At 36.1% G+C, this 19,808-nt stretch overlaps 1 protein-coding gene across 4 annotated transcripts in view; it reads right to left on the reverse strand.

The window, feature by feature from the left end:
* The window catches only part of LMO3 (LIM domain only 3), a 55,281-nt gene that overhangs the window by 35,337 nt on the left and 136 nt on the right, over positions 1 to 19,808 (reverse strand). Inside the window, exons 1-3 of one of the 4 annotated variants that reach the window (XM_077167933.1) lie at positions 18,211 to 18,382; positions 17,946 to 18,012; positions 12,559 to 12,772 (exon numbers count right to left, since the gene is read on the reverse strand). In XM_077167933.1, the coding sequence (XP_077024048.1) occupies positions 12,559 to 12,764 (206 nt within the window). In that variant the 5' untranslated portion in view covers positions 12,765 to 12,772; positions 17,946 to 18,012; positions 18,211 to 18,382. Of the gene's footprint in view, positions 1 to 12,558; positions 12,773 to 16,741; positions 16,977 to 17,945; positions 18,383 to 19,794 lie in introns of those variants that run through there. The other 3 variants (XM_077167935.1, XM_077167932.1, XM_077167931.1) reach the window with 3 other exon arrangements.

Raw genomic sequence — 19,808 nt, forward strand, 5'->3', positions numbered from 1 at the left:
AATAAAAAGCTATGAAGACATAATAGCGCTCTCCAAATTGGGTGTGCAAAATACTCAGGGATGCTTAAGGAATTATTAGCATTTCTATTTCTATTTATTTTCTCTTATCTTTTAAATATCTTTTCATAATTAAAAATATGAAATTTGATATATGTGAGATATATGTATATATATATATATATATATGTGATTACATAAACTGAAGGTGCATGTATAAATTTGTTTAGAGAACACTGTGAAATAGAATATCAGTAAAAAGATATTGGCATTCAATTGTTCTCGTTGCCAGAGAAAATGACACAAAAATCAAGGTTGTAAAGGAAACCTAAAACAACTTAAAATTATACACATAATTCTACTCTCTGGAATATTAAATATAATGCATTACAAGGCCAGAGAACTTTCATATGCCAAAATGGGAAAAGCATGGGCATGTAAGATGTTTCAGAAAACTACCACCTCAGTTACACAAGTAATTATATTAATTTAATTACCCATTCCAAATTCCAGTCGTCTCCACTTAAGAAATATATTTTTTCCCTTAACGGCCTTTGTTCGCACAGTATTTAGACATTCTTCACCTTCCTTCTTTGTAGATGAAAAGTTGATAAGAGATCTACAGCAGTAGCCTTTCTTAGTCCTGCGTATTAGTCATTCTTAAACCCCATCTTAATCTGTTTCTTTAAGCTTCTCCTGACATGTTTAATTTTCCCTCTATCTTATCTTCATAACTCAGTGCTATTCTTTTCTTATAACAACAGCTACTCACATTGGAGTATCTGCCAAAGTGTTCAACTCCTCATTACATATGGTGCTTCACTGATACCGCCTATCGGTTCTATGAATAAGCATGTAAACTGAGGCTGGGAGAGGTTTAGAAACTTGCCAAAGAACAGAGAACAGGGATGCAGCAGGCTTTGAATCAGGGCTTTTCACCATTATGCTACTTCACATGCCTATAAAATGTGGGGATTAGATTTAAACTTGCCTAGTTTGGTTGATTTTTAGGGAATTGGTAGGAACTCATGTGACATTTTTCTTTCTGTAAAGTGATTTTCACAGAAGATGAAATCAGGATAAAAACCACGATAGTAATACATGACTAATTTGCCAGTAATGGTAGCTGATGGTAGGAAGAGCAAACAGTGAATGCGGCACAAAAATTAGAAACAGTGAATTATTTAAAATATATTTATGTGTTAAAATGAATGTAGGATAGCTTGTGACTTCAGAATTATTGTAAAAAAAAAAAAAATGAGTTGTGGAGGGGTGCAAGGGAAGTTCAGCAATAGAATTCTCCCCTGTCATGTGGGAGACCAGGGTTCAATTCCCAGCCTGTGCACTTCTCATCCCCCACCCCTGCTCCCCCCAAAAATCAACAAATGGTGCTACAATAACGGGATAGTCACATGGAGAGAGAATGAAATGGGACCACCACCATACAGCATACAAAAAACAAAAATGAGCTGTGGAGAAAAGGAAAGTCTCCGTTTACCATGCAGCAGATAAATTCCTAAAGGAAAATTTTAAAAGGTGTTTTTTTTTTTAAATTAAGCTCCTCAAAATGTATAACTTTTTCTCAGATCACTGTAGAAATTCAGTTAACAGAGAAGATAAAGCATTTATGTTCCATCAAATAAGGTGATCTATAATCCAAAGCCAGTGGTTTGGTTTCACAACTACCACTAACAAGATAATTTAAGCACTGAGCAAATGATCAGGTCAAGATCAAGCAACTTTACCTTAAAATCAATCACAGATAAGTCTGCTTTGGACAGCGAGATGTGCAAAATGACTAGGAATATAGGTCATCAAATCTACCAGGACAAGATGGCAGCTACAGCAGATGTCCCATCTATCAAAGGAATAAGAGGACTGCTAGAAATTCTAGCAGGCAAAAGCACCCAGAATGTTCAGGTTGACAGCAGGAATGAAGACTTTTAAAGGCGCTGTCTTCTAGCATTCTTGAAGCTATGTTCCTGATTCTTGCATTCAATACACAGACGGCCACCATTTTGAAAGCTCACTTATTCACGCTGTCCTTCCCTCCTTGTTACATTCAAGGCACATTAGCATATTTTCTCAGCTAATGTACCAATAATGTGCCATGATATCCTAACACCCCACCTTTTTTTTTGGTATGGGCAGGCACCAGGAATTGAATCCGGGTCCTCAGATGGCAGGCGAGAATTCTGCCCGAGTCACCATCGCACTGCCCTATCCTAGCCCATTTTATGCATATAAAGGCTCATATACTTTGATTTACATTTAAAGTTTACATTTATCTTTTGATATCCTAACACCCCACCTTATCTTTTGATAAATGTACTTTTGAAAACAGTTTGCATATACAAATCCCATTCACATAGTAGTAATGTTTATGATTGTCTTAGTTTTGAAGGAATGCTTAGCTTATATTGATTTCAAACTAACATTAGTGAGCTACAGTCAGCACTGAGAAATACAAGTATAAACAGGATGCTTATGTAACATGTCTCATCACTTCTCATCCAGAATGTGGTTAATTAAATTGTTTTAAATAACAACATCTTTAACTTGTCTTCTCTAAATGCTAGACTTGGATACATTTAAAATAAAATAATCAGAACAAATATTTTATTTGAAATGTTTTTGCTAGAGAATAATTCAATTAAATAGGGCACTGCTTGGCTTTAAAAAGATGAGGGAAAAAGGGAAAAAGGCCAGTCTTCAGTCCATGAAAAACTGATGTTTCCACCTCAAGAGTACAAAACTGGCAGCCTGGAAAAATCCACATCTTGACAATTTTTCTTATCTAAGTGTTAAAAAAAAATGTCAATCACTTTGTGATCAGGACAGAGTTTAATGTTCAATGTGTTACCCTCAAATGTGCTGTGTAGACCACCCTGGCCTTCATGAAAATGGGTTTCCTTATATTTCAAACTGAAATACTATAATGTATAAATAGTCCATTAAGCATATTAGTAACTTGTAAGTAGATGCCTTAACTTAAAAACAAACATACTACCATGTCAGCAGCTCCCGTTATTTAGCAACAATCAAGGGACCAAATCCTGAGGTCTATTTTCAGATTCATAATATTTTACAACTATTACTTAATCACACAGGGTCATCAGTGTAGCCAAATAAAAAGACACCCAAAGAAACTGCTAGTAATAAAAAAAAAAAAAAAAAAATCCCGCCCAATTTAACAGATGAGACCTCTAATCCCAAATGGAATTAAATTCATTAACAGCCTAAATGGATAAGCTTTACAGTGGTTCTCAAATGGAAGGTTTTAGCGATCCTTTGGGGACATTTGGAAATGGATAGGGATAGTCTGGTTGTAACAGCAACAGGAGATAACTAATCCTTGCCTCTTCTGCTCTCCCTGACTCCAGGTGCAAGATCCCATCATAGGGCCTCAATACTACCTGTTCCCCGTGCCAGAATGTCTTTCCCACAGATTCCTATGGCTAGCTCCTTCACTTTCTTTAGGCCTTTATTCAAGGCTCCATGTCAGCGAAGCCATCTCTGTCTACCGTATTTAATATTTCAAATCCCATCACATGTGCACATACAAATTCTGTGAACCTCTTATACTGCTTTTTTTTTTTTTGCCTCATAGGTTTTATCACCTTATAACATACTCTATGCATACTTACTTTGTTGATTATCTACTTCTGCTAAATGGAATATAAACTGTGTAAGGGGAGGAGATGTTTCCATGTTCTGTTCAGTGCTGTAGCCCAGGGCCCTGCACAAATATCTAAAGCATGTAGAACAGTGATACTTGTTGAATGAGAAAATAGGGGCCAGGGATGTTAAAGCATTTTGCAAGGGACATCAATTGTACCTCTCTCGTTAGCTTAACATCTGTGATAAGAGATTACAATACAAACAGCATAAACATTTCCTAGTTAACCCTCTCTTACTCTACCTCCAAAACATAACTATAAAGCTAGGAGCTTAGCTTTCAAAAGCAGGACTACTGGCTTCCAAAATGATTTTTACTAAAGTTTATTAGTTATATCCTCCCTTTTTCAAAACATTTTCTAATCTCCTTTTATCACAACTCTTATTCTCTCTATTGGCTCCACAGGACATAACTAGATTAAAACTCACATGTATTCTACTTAGTTATTTAATAGCCACAGTGACAAAATTTATCAGTTATAGAACATTTGAAAAATAACCTGGCCTTAAGTTCTTCCATATTCCCCACCCCAAATACTTTATTCTTTGCAGAGTAAAATATTAATAACTTTATACTTTCTATTTATACATTATACAAAATCAATTAGAACTACAATAGTCTCCATTCATTATTTATAGGATGGACTATTGGCATCCAAATATTTAAGTGGCTAAATTGTTTCATTGCAAAACTGTTAAAGAGATGGCAATGTGAATAATTGTAAATAAAAACCTCACAGCTCTCTCTAAACAAGGACATGGTGTGGAAAGAAGAATCTTCTAACTCAGAACTTTTCTAAAATTTTTCTTCTAATGAGTGGCAGAAAGATACTAGCATTCATTATAAGTTATAAAGCAGTTCAATAACTTATCATTTCTCTGTCTCCCCAATTCCTCAGCAGATATATTCACATGTGATACTTACAGGCTTTAGCAATATGTTGACAATATAGTTTCACTTCACACCTGTAAAACACAAACTTGCCCAATAAACTAATAATCATGCACAACTGATTGCTTTTTTGACACCCCCCTCCCCCATCTCTGTGCACCCAAATAAAGAAACAGGTATTAATCACTTATCTTACTTAGTCTTTTTATGTAGCTCATGGTCAGAATATATGTATTTTTTGAGCAGTTGGTAAACACAAAGCAAGCATCATACTGCATGCCAAAAAGCATTTTAAAGTGGAACAGTCTTTTTGGTTAAAGGTGTATCAGAATGTTACTTAAGAGTTTTCAAAATACATAAACAAGAGAATAAACTAATTTTAAAAATATTTGTTAAATTTGTATTTCTCTTAAGATCACTTTTAATAAAAACATGTTTTTCTCAGGGTTTTTTGAAATAAAAATAGAGTAGTGATCTCTAAAATTTGCCTTTTGCCCTTGATATGGCCTGATGGGATCCTATAGTATAAATGAAATAAGAATTAATTTTTTCCTCTGTGGTATTTAGATTACAATTAAATGTTAGCATTAGCACATTTTATTAATTTTATTGACCCTTTAACTAGTCCTTGTCAGAGCTGATATTTATGTTTACTAAAACTGACTTTCTGTTTTTGTTAATAAGAATGGGTTTAATGTGGATGATGTTCTACTGGATTAGTAATAACAAATTTACTTAAATATGACTTTGGAAAATTCCCTTACAAATACTCTTTGAATTCCTAAGAGTCTTTTATTTTCCCTGTAGCCCAGTTGGAGAGTTTTTTATATTAAATTGAATCATAACAACACATGCTGATTAGAGTCTAACAATACACGCAGCTTAATATTAATTTTCTAACTTCAAGTCATGGACCTGACTATTCCAAGATGATTACTTATCTCAAGTGTGATTTTATTTTAAACTAGTAAGGCCCGCTGCTAGAGACTTTTGTACCATAACAAATTAACCCTATGGAGCAAAGAAATCCAGCAAAAGATTTGGAGGCTTTATCTAACTTCAACAACAAAGGCTTATTAAGAAGTTTTGAAAATATAGTGTCTGAAACCAAAAACGACTCAGGTGACAGTATAGAATTGATGTGTGTATTTCATGAATACAGTAAATATGTAATAAAAGGGAATGTATAGATCCTAACAGTTTCAGAGTAAAGTTACTCAATAACACCGATAATAGGAAAGAAAAGGCTTCAGTAGGCAAAAGCTTTAAAGCAAGAAATGAAAATCTAAATGCCACATTTTTTTCCTGCACAATGTAAGCCTACATTTCAAAATAAATTTCTTATAAGGACCTTGAAAAGAGAAATGTATGGTTAATCATCAAAACAAGTACGTTTACAACGGTGGAAACAGAAATAGAACAGACCGTATCCAACTCCCTTGGAGTGAAGGAAAAGAGAATAGGATGTTAAAAATCACAAGGGAATAAATTTAGGCATTCTTTGGTTTTTTACAGTTTGTCTTTCCTCTTGAGGTGGTGAAAATCCTACCGGAATAAATCAGTGCTTTAGTCTGCAAAACTAAGAAAATAGCTGGTGTCAAATAACTGAATGTTACAAGTGTCAAAGCCTACAAAAGTGAGGTGATGGGATCAAAGTCAATGATGACAGAAGGTAATGTTTATTCTAATGTTATAGAGTCTAATATCTGTGCGTGCAAATGCATGTGCACACCCACACACTTTCATAGTGCTTAACGGTGAAAACTCCATGTATCACTATGAGTAATCACTTACATAAACCAACTTTTACAGGGCTGTGAAACAAAAAAATAGAAAAAAAAGAGAGAAAAGACATGAAAATGGCTTTCTCAAGAAACATGGCTAATGTAAATGCTGTTTTATAAAAGCACTTAGTTACTTAAATAAAATATTGCTATTTTTATTTGGTTTTCTTGCTTTCAAGATCCTGTCCTGCATTTACAGTTAATAAATTTTAACACCCATTGATAAAAGTAGGATATGTTAACTAATATTTTTTTTGGAAGTAGGGATGAGGTTGCAGTGCATGATTTTAAATAATAGAAGACATTCTTACAGGAACCGAGAAAAATGTTTTAAAAACGAATTCAAAATGAAATTTCAGTACCTCACTGTGTAAGTGAAGGGAAATACAATTGCTATTTAGTTGGGGCAATTCTTCTTTTAGGCTATATGTTTTTTATGTGAAGCAGAAAACTGAACTACATAACATATTTCTACAATACATATATTCATCCAAACCATTTACAAAATTACTACTTTCAGCATATTTAAAAATGAGATTCTTTAATAAATTATGTTTATACAGTCAAAACACAGCATGAAAATTTATTATTAGTCTCTTAATGGAAGTTAATGGGGAGTTTATAAATGAAGTACTGGCTAACTTTGATTTATTCTAAGAGTAACTAAAAATAGAGTTTTTTTCCCCAGAGTTCTGTGTATTTACAAAGTGCAAAATAAGCAATTTTAGCAATTCTCAAATAGTTTTTCCAGATGCATTTAATCCTAAATATACTTATAGAAACAGAATATTTTTTGCTAAGTCAGATATGTCTAACATATCCATCTTATGTGTAAAAATTATCCTGACTGAAGTATTCCATGTTTTATAAAAAGATAAAAAATGTAACATATCAAAAAAGGTAGTTTTTAAAAAAATGTAATATTCATCAGAGGAGTATCTCAAATCTATAAAACAAAGAACAAAGCTACAAGACTAAAATAATTAACTATATTAGATACTTAAACACTCATTCATTGAAAATGGATGTATGACAGAATTAAGGATGGAAAGATATCGTAGATAAATTTAAAAATTAGGGGAAATTCTAAACATGTAGTGGATTAAATATTTTTGACAGAAATTGTAATAGGGGAGTTTTCACTCAGGACAGCAAGTGTGAATCTAAAAATTTTGTTGTTTCTTCCCCCCCCCCCCCAGAGTGTGGGACAGTCTCTCAAAATATTGTACAAAACAAAAGTATCACTCCCAATTTATGCTGGTCCATGAACAGAATATAGTTTAAAATGTCTAAGACAGATTTCAATAATTCTCTCTGATGAAAATATGAAAAATCATCTTAAAATCACAACTTTTATGAAGCTACAAATAAGCTAATTTGCAAGAAATATAACAGTATATTTTTAGCAGACCATGTGTTCTAAAATATACACTTATGCCAAAATATTTCATAACAGTGAGACTAATGTAGACATTTAAATATGGTAAAATATGACTATACTAAGGTTTTAGGGAAGCTCACAGAGAAAAAGTTTATTTATAATGAGTTGCATTCCAAATAAAAGCTTAAGGTTTCAAAAATTTAAGACAATAAAATGTGATTTTTTTCAAATAATAAAGATGTGCTACTTCCCAAAAGTCTAACAGAAAGGTGGCAATGAAAGAAAAAAGAATAGCACTTTATTTATTTTTTTCAAAAAAATGTGTTCTGTGAATTGTCATATAAAATAATATTAATAATATATTCACATTTACTTTGAATGCTATAATTATGTGCCAATATAAATTTAACCTTATATGAAATTTCAAAAGCACCAAGCTGATCAGTTTGAAATAAGCAGAGCTAGATATAAGTTCTATATAGCATTTTACTTTAATTTTCTATTTTAAAGTTTATATATTTATAATGAATTAAATCATTATAAAATTGGTAGTCAAAATTGCAGCCTCAACTCATATGAGTTAATTGGCAACTATGGTGATGTGTGAAACATGACTCTTCCGCAGTAGTTTCATTTTAAACAAATCATCCTCAGGAATGAAAATAGCAAGTTGCATTAAATTTTATATAAGACATTTCAGCTTCTCATAGGAAGAGCCATAAGCAGCTTTCATGGCGCTTTGAATAAAAGTCTTTGGCAAGAGACAAAAGATACAGCTTGTATCTACCAAATGCTTAAAATATATCAGAAGAAGTTACAGGCTTCACTAAACACAAACAAAAATTACCCAAAAACTTGAGTGGAATTCTGTTCTTTATTGCCTCCAAGATGAAAAGTAAAATATTTTAATTTTTGTCCTGCTTCTGATTGTTTAATGCTTATCACAAAATCTTAATTCAAAAACTGACTATACACTACTTTCTGTCTGTTTTCCAAACTGAAATAAGGACGATCGTTTAACAGTGACTAGAATCACTACTAAAGCTATGCTATTTTACACAGTAATTGCTAATCCACTTTAGGCATCTTGTTATAAGCTTACCTTTTACTTTAAAGATAATAGTTATATACATATGCATTGGACATATTTTTTAACAGATACATTTCTAAGTCCTGGAATATAAATTTTGACTATAAAAATTGGCTTCATAGTTTTAGTCAGAAAGCTTGAGAATAAAGGGAGTTTTTAAAAATCCAATCCTTCTATTCCTTTACCTAATGAGTTTTCAAAAGATGATAACAATCCTACAAATGGGTAAATTCTGCCTTGTCAGATATGTGTATTTTATGTTCTATAAAAAAATGATATATCAACTCTGTTATGGAAAGTAAACAATTTACTATCCAGGTTTGAAACTCAGTACATAGATTGTAGAATAGCTGTCTTTTCTTTCCTTGAACATACCAACTGTGCCACAAAGGAGGGATAGCAAAACTGAAAGAAACCACATTTACCAGAATAATAGTTACTACAGTTCTTAAGAAAATATCTCATGATCTAAATTCTAATATTTTATATCATTTAGTATCATAAATTATCATTCAAAGAACTTGTTAAACATGTCATCGCTATCACTAACTGAAGTAATACAAAATAAAATGTAGATTTAAGACTCATTGTTCAGCATGAGAAGTTTTTTTTTCCTTTTCTGTTTTTTTCTTCTTGTTTTTGTATTCTGCAGAGAAGTTAATTAGGTGTTGGATACAATTGGCACAAATATTTCACTTTTCCTTAGATATGAAACATTATCTGGCCCAAGATAGTATTTATAACCAATAATTTACTATACAGGAAAACTACTATTTTTTGTTTATCATTTTCATGTTCTTACTTAGGTGCCTATCAATTTAGACAGAGAAATACAAATCTGTAAGTTATTTTTGGCCTGTCTGGCACCTCAAAGGAATTACATAAAAGCCAAAACAAAAAACAAGACAAAACAAAACAAATCTACATTTTAATAGAATTTTATGGTTAAGAATTGGTTGTGCAAAATACCAAAAAAATCTGAATTAGGAGAGAAATGAGAAATTATTTTCAAAGCTCTGGAAAACAGACACAGGATACTATTGATTCAATGATCATATTACAGATTTTTGTGTAATTAAATAATTATTAACAATCTTAGGCACAGCTCCTTTTTTACCTCACTTATATCCATTGCCTAAAACTAAGCCTCTCACATAGAAAGCATTCAATGAAAATTTTAAATGACTTATATACATTCAAAGAAATTAATTTGCAAATTAATTTGGTTTAACATAACAGAATGACTACTTTAATTTGTCCATCAGAGACATATGCTGATGAACATATACACAATTTCATTGAGATAGATATTTTCTGCATAAAGCTAATATCACCTTTGTGGTATAATGTATAAAACACAGTGTCTTTACACACATACCCACCCATTCCTCACTTCATTTCTGTAATTTTTAAGTGTTGAGGGATTAGTAGTCACCAAAGAAGTCATGCTATATACAGAAAATCTTCAGTTTAAATAAGGGATAAACTTGCTATTAACAACCGAGTTTGAAATGTTAACAACCCTCAGGCTGTTAACATAACAACTGGCCATTACTATGGTAATGACCAATTCAAAAGGAAATTGTATACTAATAAATGACTATATTGGCAATCAGGACCAAAATTTATATTTGAGAAAGTACGATTATATTTTAATAAAGTTAACTAGCATTAAACGTTTGAGCCAAAGCAAAATTAACTGAGTTCTATCATAAAAAGCATCATATAGACTCTTTTAGAAATAAAGATTTCTGATACAAAAACTATTTTGATAAATTCCCTTCAACGAAACACTAACATGAGACTATAAAATGCCAGTTTAGCATATTTTTAAGAACATAAGGAAGAACAAAACAAAAATAAAGTTACTTTTGCTTGCTTGATACTACACTGACAACTATAATGCAGTTTTTCTCACAACACAGGCATTTGATTGATATCTTTAGTTTTTTTATTTACAAGTATATAAATGTTTCAAGAGACTTCATTTCTTACTTTATTTGCTTATTAGAAAACCTTGTCCAGACTATATAGATTCTGTGTTTGGAATTGTCCTAGTATGAACCCGCTTGGGAAACTGAAATTGCAAATAAATGTAAAAGTCAAAAAGGAGTCAGAAAGCTTTGCCTATTGGTTAGTATAAGTAAAGCAAAACTAGGGAAGCAATATTAAATCACTATATGCAATACAAATACTTTCTGTGGAAACGGAGCTCTAACTCAAAATGAACAGAGGAGACATTTTTATTTCAAAGAGGAAAGTTCAGAGACTAGAGAGTTCTAAAAGACCCACGCACTATATTAATTTTGATTAGTTGTGCATCAAAATAAGGGAAATCCTGCCTTTAAGGCATTGTTTCCCATTCTTGGCATCTTATGCGTGTTTTGTGTGCCTGGAACACAGAGAAAGCGGTAACAAGTAGTCATTATTAGGAGGCTGTCAGCTGAGGTGGTCCTAAGAGGGACCAGAGTAGAATCTGATAAACGGTACTAGATTCACCATTTTATAACCACCATTAATCAAATGATGTATTTTTGTATATACAGATTGAATTTGACCGAAAATAAGTAAATTACATACTCAACAGCACCAGAGGCCCTGGAAAACACCTAAAATGACCAAGATCATTGCATTCTCCTGCTAATTGATACATTTTGTGTCACGGGGGAAAAAGTTCAAAATAAATTGTCAGACAATGTCGTACCAGAAAAATGATCCATTGTATCAAATAGGAAAACCCCAATGATGCCATATATCATTTCCTTAATTTGATAGATCTTGCTTTATTAATAAAATAACTTGCAGCTGAATGAAGTCACAAAGTTCCCTGAAAAGCAAAATAATTTTTCCTAAATAGGAATGCATGTGTTGAGCACTACAGGTTGGGAAACATAAAAGGTTTAGTGCACTGAGGCTCTACCTCACTTTCAGCCCCATGGGTCCATAACCAAGAACATCTGCTTTGTCCTGAAACTATTCAGTTGGGTATATTTTGGAAAGTGGCTATCATTTCCCCCTATGGATGGGGCCCTTACTTTGTTATTTCCCATAAAGGTCCTGGCAAATCTATGGCTGGTGGCCCAGTGATATCTCTGTGAAGGCCATTTGGAAGGTCATGGAGGTGGGGGCCGGGGGAGGAGGTAGCTGTATTTACACTTGGGGAAAGTATGCAAAACTGTGTCTATGTTTGTGTGTATATAATATCTACCAGTGAAGAATTTAAAACTGAAGTTCTCTACAAAGCTGAATCAGAAAGGATAGCTGAATAACTTTAGAGAACTAAATTCAGGTCCAACTAAGAAGAGCACTTAAAATACTTCCCGTATATGTTTCTCAAATTGGACTTTTTTGCAAAATAGAATCAAATGTTTAACCAAACAGCTGACCCATTTCTTCGGGTTATTCTCAGACTACCTTGCCCCTTAGACTCTAATTTTAAAACATATGCTTATTTTTATCAAATACATCCTTGACACTAACTGACAGTTTCAGTATAGTCAGTGGAATAACCTCTTTCTAAGTATGAATAGCTGGGCATGCCAAATCAAAATACTTTAAATATGTGTTTTATAATTGGCCATCCTTAAGCAGTAATTTGAGGAAACACACTGGACAACATTTTAAAGGCTGACAGGTCAACATCTTTCAGGAATATAAGCTGAAAATAAAACAAAAAGCACACAAAAGTATTTAAAAATGAATCCAGCCATGACTGGTGTGCAAGGATAATTCCTACCTCAGATAGTCTCTGCGACAAAGGATAAGATTAGCTTTAGTATACAGGGTGGAGCCCACTTCTCCCAAACGACAGTCGCAGCAGGCACACTTCAGGCAGTCTTCATGCCAGTATTTGTCCAGTGCCTTTAGAAGATATCGGTCCTTGATCTTTCGGTTGCAGCCAGCACAACCTTTCGGCTTGGTGTCTGGCTGGACTGAGAGCATTTGTATACCTGAAACAAGACACACACAAAAAGAGGGCTGGGACTACGAGACAATGAAAAGATGCCAAAAGACCTGAAACAAGTTAAATATCTAATATTGTCTTGTAGATTTTCTTTTTTTAGGGCTGTACCAAAATCAAACTAAATTTTGGAAAAAGTCTCAAACTTTAAAGTCCTTATCAAATCATTTACCAATGTCACAAGTATAAAGTGGTAAAAAAAAGAATGAATTCATGTTGTAAACAGCAAGCTAACATTATATACACAGACTTAAATAACACTAAATAATTTCACAGAGTTCCCGTTCCCCTCACAGAACATTTCCCTTAAGGAGAAATATTAGAAAATGGCTAATGATTTTTAAAGAAAGTTATTTAACAAACTAATCTATGCATAGTCTATAAGAATCAAAAATGAGTTTTTCTTAATTGACTAAAAATTTCACTTCATATGTGCTTGATGATAGAAGGAGATGCCCCAGTGTGTATTCTCCTTCCGCTTGACAGTCACCTGAAATGCTCACCAATCCTATATTACTTGTTTGCATTCCCATTCTTCTTTCGAGTGCTCAATATTTCAATGTATTCACTATATTAAGACAAACATTGTATTTATATTCACAAGTATCTGTTGGGTGCCCATACTAATGGCATATTAACTAACTATACATGACTTGCTTTTAGGTAAACTAAAGTATAAAATTGTACAATTCATTACCATTACGATATTCTTATTTATTTTATGGGGTAAGAAGAAACAACAGAAGGCAAAGCCCAAATATATAAATTACATATATATATATATATAAAATTACATAAACATATATAATTACAATACATATGTATATTATGTACGGACTATATAAACATAGAGGTATTTCTATATTTAAGGTATCTCTCCATCTGAGTTCTGTTGGTTTTTACAACTTGACTGAAATCTTTCCAGTGAGACTGATGCTCACCTTTGAGTTTCTCATTACTTAAGTATCAAACACCCAGTCTGGGAAAAAGCTGGACCAACTATAATGTCTTCATATATATCAAATACCTTTTTAACTACCATAACATACTGCAGATAGCATCTATTCCAGATTTCCTCAGTTTACAAATTATGATACAGCAGCTCAAGAGAGGCTGAAGGATTTGCTCAAAGCTGAATGATGGTTATGCTGTAGACTTGGGACATGGTGACCCTTTTACAGTCCAGAATTCCCACTGCTATCCTTTGCTTCCTCTTCTCTGCATAAAGTTGTTTTAGGTGCATGGTCCGGTCTCCGCATAAAGTTTTAAACTTGTATGTAGTAGGATATAAGACACCAAATGTGCATGCACTTGAAACAGTATCAAAAAAGGAAATGCCAAGCTATAATATTCTGCATTTCCCTTTTCAAATACCTAAAGCCTCTTCAGTTTCCTCTGCTGCCTTCTGATGACTGCCTCATCCCAATTACCTTCAACTGCCTTTTCTTCAAAAATCACATGGCAACATCGATGGACTCCCACAACTGAATAACTTTTCTACTTACAAATAATACATGAATTGTACATATTATTGTTATGGTGTTGAACTTTCATTAGAAAATAACTTGTCTGATAGAGAGTGAGAGTAGGGAATGGCAGGGGAGAAAGCAAGGTGCTGGTCTTTCTGCACAGTCTTCATAGCCGCGGTGGCAGGAGCTGCAGATGCAGCTGGATTTTTACAGAAGAGCAGGTGGTATCCCTATAGCCTGCTCTCTGTTCCTTTTCTTTGAAGGAGCTAAGGGCCTAGTGTAGATCAATCATAACCTTTGATAGCTCTACTAAATCTCACTCTCTAGAACTTCTAACAAATGAAGTTTCTTTGATCAGAACTGGTTATCCACTTTTAGCAAGGAGCCAGAAGGAACGAATTCCATTAATTACAGTACAGAATATAACCAAGTGCCTTGGAACCATATATGGGGGGGGGGGACATTTGGTTTACTGAATGACCTTCTGTATTTGGTTATTGTAAGCATCCATTATATATTCAGAGGAGCCATTTTTAATTTTCTAATTTATAAGCTATTATTTTTAAAATCCCATAGCTCAAAGATGAAAATTAAAAAAATAATAATTTTTATTAGACGAACTAAGCTGTATTTCCCACAATTGTGTTCCTGCTACGAAGCGCAGAAAGTCAACTACCTTTATTCAAAATGTTTTGTGAGACCAGATACAACGTTTTGGCATAAGTAACACTATCCTGCTTGCCTTCACAAAATGTTTTTGTTATGCTGACATTTTAATTTAGCACATTGAGGCCAATTAATATTTGAAACTCTTACATTCTGCTTGGCCCTGGACATAAAAAGAGTTTGATATTTTGTACTCCTTCCCAGGAACTTCATCTGAAGAACTTCACATTCCCCTTGTAAATGGAACCTTTTCAATATCATGCAAGTTAACTGCTGTAGAAAAAGAACTATTTTGTAGTTACCCCTTTGCCATGTATCTAAAAAGCATGAAGCAGTTAGCAGCCTGCTCTCCACATCCAGAAGAACATGTCTGAGTTCTGTGTTCATAAGCTGAGAAACATTTCATGAGTTGCTCATAGCACATCAGGACTCATAACTAGTTTTAGATTGGCATGTAAATTGTTCTGAGGGAAATTCTTATTGCCTCTGAGACCCTGCCATTCTGAGTTATTTGACAGTTTAAGGGAAATCATAATTTAAAAAAAAGACATAAATAATAGCCTGTGCAGTGTGGTGTGCAGAAATAAGTAGAACCATTTCATTTAAACTCTGGTGAGCTTTTAATTGCCTGGATTGTATTGTGAGGCGGCCTAACGGTTGATTGCCTCCATTATGTTCCCTTGTTCTGTGCCATTCATCCGCACAGTCTCAGCTTCAGTAGTTAACACAACAAAGTAGCCACAACTCCACAACACATAGGGGTTTAAATAATAATAATAATAATAATAATAATAATAATAATAATAATAATAGATTTGCAGCACTTTAAAAAAAAGTCTTTTATGTATTTGGACTAACTACGCATAGTGAATGGAAAACATTCTGTACCCCCTCCAAAGATGCACAGAGAACAGTTTGGGAGCAGGAACAGAAAGAATACATAAAGGGGGTTGGCAGAGATGAGGTGCCTCAGGAAGATGCTAAAATGGGAATGCAGGTCCTGCAGCTGGGAGCAGTGACACAGATTAAAAGAATTTGGCCAACAGGGCCATTCGATTGCCAAGAGGTACTAAACAAAAGATTTTCTCTCCTCCAACCCATCTTCATCCTCTCCCCAGCCCCCAACCCCTATCGGAAAACTAGATTGGGCCTAAAAGCTTGTTCTCTCTGTTCACTGGCCCAGAGCATCCCTACAGGCTTCAGCCCCCTAAGGGACAACAATGCTAATAGATGTCCCCAGATCTCAGGCACTGGAGCTGCTTAACTCTGTTCTGCCCCTTCAACTCCCAGCCCCCCTCCCCATGCTTCCATTCCTCCCGCCCCCCTTTTGAGCAATGGAGCTGGGAACCAATTTGATTCCCTTTTTCTCCAATGCAGCTGCAAGGCTCAGAGATACTGACATTTTCCCACTCTTATCAGTTTAATTACAGTTACCATGGCAGCAAAGTGCTAGTGCTTGGCAAAGGCCAACAAGAGATTTGCAAGACTGAGTTCAATTTTGATGCAGCTCACATGCAAAATAAAAAAAAAAAAAAATAAGAAACATACATACACTCTAACAAAGAATCCCTTGCGGAGTTTATGCTCCAGCCTTTTGTGGTTGTGGCTTTGCAGCCACACAGAGATGATTTGCAAAGAATGTAGCAGTATTTGTTGCACCTAGCAAGATTAATTAGTTTAAGCAGCAGTCTTTCAAAGCAGTTACAACAATAATATTTCGGATCTTTTAGAAAGACACAAAAGCGGCGGAAGAGCAGGAAGGCTTTTGAGCAGCTAAGTGCCGAGCGCCGGCAAAGTGCATCTATGATAGATTGTAACCTTACCAAAACTTTTCTCCTTTTTCTGCATGAGTTGACTTAGGCGTGTCTGAGTTGCAGCAGCTTCGCATTGAGCAGCAAGCCCAAAGGTACAAGTGGAAGGGGGTCTCCTCGATTTGGCTCAAGTGTGGACCTGGTGCGCAGCTTACACCGCCGAGGACCGACTATTGTGAAACCACTTTGGGAGCGGGTCGAAGTGGCGGCAGGGGGTGGGGGAAGGGATGAGGGCGTCCAGACGAGACAGGGCGCAAACACAGAGCCCCTCGCAGTGTGGCAGTGTGCAAAATGATGGCGAATGACAAAGCCACATGCTTCCCGAACTCTGGCCGTAATCCTAAAATCCCAACGGCCCCTTTTAGCTTCGTGGTAACAAATGGATTTGATTAAACTGTCACATGCGGCGTTAGCATAGCATATCATGTTCAATATGAAAAAGATCATAAATCTGACTTGTATTTCATAACAGCAATCTGGGTAGCCCCTGTAAAAATGTGCAGCATCAGTTTGAATCTCAACCTATTAGGACATATGCATCTCGTTCCACTGAACCTCTCTCCTCGGCCGCCTCTCGTCCACACCCCCCACCCCCCAACATAACCACTTTTCCATCTCATTGAAACATTTTATCATGGCTGTGGGGGGTGGGGGGAAGTGCCAAGAAGAGCTAAAAGATTTTAAACTCGTGGGGTGGTGGTAGTGTCGTGAATTTCAGCAAGTAAGGGGGCGGGGGAGGTGTGTGTGTGGGGGGGGCGAGAGCCGAGAACCCATCCAGGACTGATTTTCCTTCTTGTGAGCCAGGACCGAACACTTCTCAATTCCTAACTCTCCTGGCCCCTCTCTCCCCGGGCGTCAGGGGTGTGAAAATGCGGCAGTTCATCCTGAACTTTGACTACTATCCACTCGAGTCATACTTGAGACGTTCCGCGCCGCAGCCGCTCTCCCTCCTTCCATCAACATCTTCAGCCTGCATCTATTTCATGTCTCATCATAAAAATAATGAAGCCTCACATGATTTAAACAAAACCGTCTCAGCAGAGCTTCAGCCCGAGTGAAAGTTGCGGTGGGGAGCTGGGATGGAGCTCCAGTTTATGCCTCATTAAGAGAGGCTGGAGGAGAAAAAAAATACCCACATCCGCACACGCACGCGCGCACCCGCAGACACACACACCACAAATAAGCCGACGCGTGTGTACACAGTTGCTGCACTTACCTTCTCAATTAAGCGATACAGGGGGACGCCGTTCAGTAAGCACAGTGGCTGCTTTGTAGCGCTTCTCCTTGGGAAAGGTCAAAAAGAAGCATTGTTTGAAAAAAAAGGGGGGGGAGGGAATCTCTATTTTTTTAAGTTTAAAATAATGAGGTCCTCAAGGATCCACCAAGTAATGGTGTTGACCGCATCTGAGCCACAGGTGTCCTCCTTTTAGGCAACTGCAGTCCGAGGCTGTCTCTCTCCGTCCTGGCTCAAGATAACTTACCCCAGCAGCTCGCGAGGAACCGAGCTGAAGGAAGCTCCGGCTCTCAGCTGCAGAATGCAATCCCTTCCCAGCCAGACATAATACAGCCAAAGAAAAGGTCACTCAGTTATTACTGAACCGGCGGAGCCCAGGCGGCGCTTGTCAAGACCACAGAGAAGCAGCTCCCTTCCGATTTAAGACTATTTACCTCTCACCCCACCACCACCTACCCCTCCCCTCTTCTCTCCTTTCCTTCTCTCCCTCCCTCTCTCGCTGGCTCCCTCGCTTGCTCTCGCGTGCCTGTTCTGCAGCTCAGTCAAGTACAGCCGCCCTCGGAAAGTGCAAAGCAACCACGAGACAGATCGGGCTTTGTTGCTAATTTCCCAGGGTGAAAATTTACAAGCCTGCGAGTGCAGTCAGCACAACCATATGCATATGCTACTCACAAACGCTGGGAACGACCCCGCGTACAAAAAGTGACCTCTGCAGGAGGAAGGACCCTACCTCCTGGACCCATCCAAAAGAAAAACTCCTGCGAAAGAGCTCTGGAGGTAAAGGGTACGGTTCCCAAAAGAAACAAGGCATTTGGGACTAGGCAACCACGTTAAAAACAAACTGTCCTCCAAAGCCATTTCTGAAACTACCAATTGTGGAAATTAGAAATAAAAGCTAGGAAATCAAACTGCTACTACAATACGCTGGAAAAGCACACAGCCCTCCCCTTTGAGAACTGTCTAGGGGCTGGCTGAGGTTGCAAATCCCTGACTTCGATTTCTGAACTCTCTAAAGTCCCTTCTCTGCAGGTCTTGCACACATTGGGGTCCACAGGATGACATGCTCCCCTTTCTCCCTATCAAATGGTCCAGGAACCAAGCTTGCCCCCCATCAACCAATGCTGATTCCCCACACACCCACCAAAACACACTTCCTGCAATTACTTGAATTCCTAACAATATAGACTCACTGGGCTCCAATGAATAACATCCAAGGGCATCTAGAAACATTGTTTCACAACTAACTTGGTCCAAGATCCATAATTTCTCCATCATTACTGTTCTGTCTTCAGAGGCTTGTTTTAGAGGCCCTGTGAGATTTTTCTTTTTCCTTGAACAAGGTTCTTTTCTTCCCCCCAACCTCCTCTCCTCTCAGCTTTACTTTCCATCCATAAAGACCACTAGTCGGTTTAACATATCGTATAATTTGTCTAAGTTTTCAAACTTCAAGGTCATTTTCTCTTTTTGGCAGCTATTCTAGCATCCTCGCCAGATTTTACAAAGCTAGTCAAAGGTCAAGCTTAAGAAACAGTCCAAATTTGAATGACACTTGCTGAAATGTTTTAAGAGCCAAGAAAGATTCGATTGTTCAGCTACAAACAACTTTTTTCTTCTCTGCACCATCAGTTTTAATCTAGTTCTAGTTAAAAAAAAAAAAGAATCAAAGCACCCACCACCACCACCCACAGCAGACTACTTAGGCTGTTGTGCTTCTCTTCATAAAGAATAATGATGCAAAATGTTTTATCCCTTTCATTTTAAAGGCTGATCATAAGATAGCATGGGGTTTGCTTTCCTCTCCCTTTAAAAGGCAACAAAACTCAGAACTAACCTGAAAAATAACGA

This window comes from Tamandua tetradactyla, chromosome 7, assembly GCF_023851605.1.
Source record: "Tamandua tetradactyla isolate mTamTet1 chromosome 7, mTamTet1.pri, whole genome shotgun sequence".
NCBI classification, from domain to species: Eukaryota; Metazoa; Chordata; class Mammalia; order Pilosa; family Myrmecophagidae; genus Tamandua; species Tamandua tetradactyla.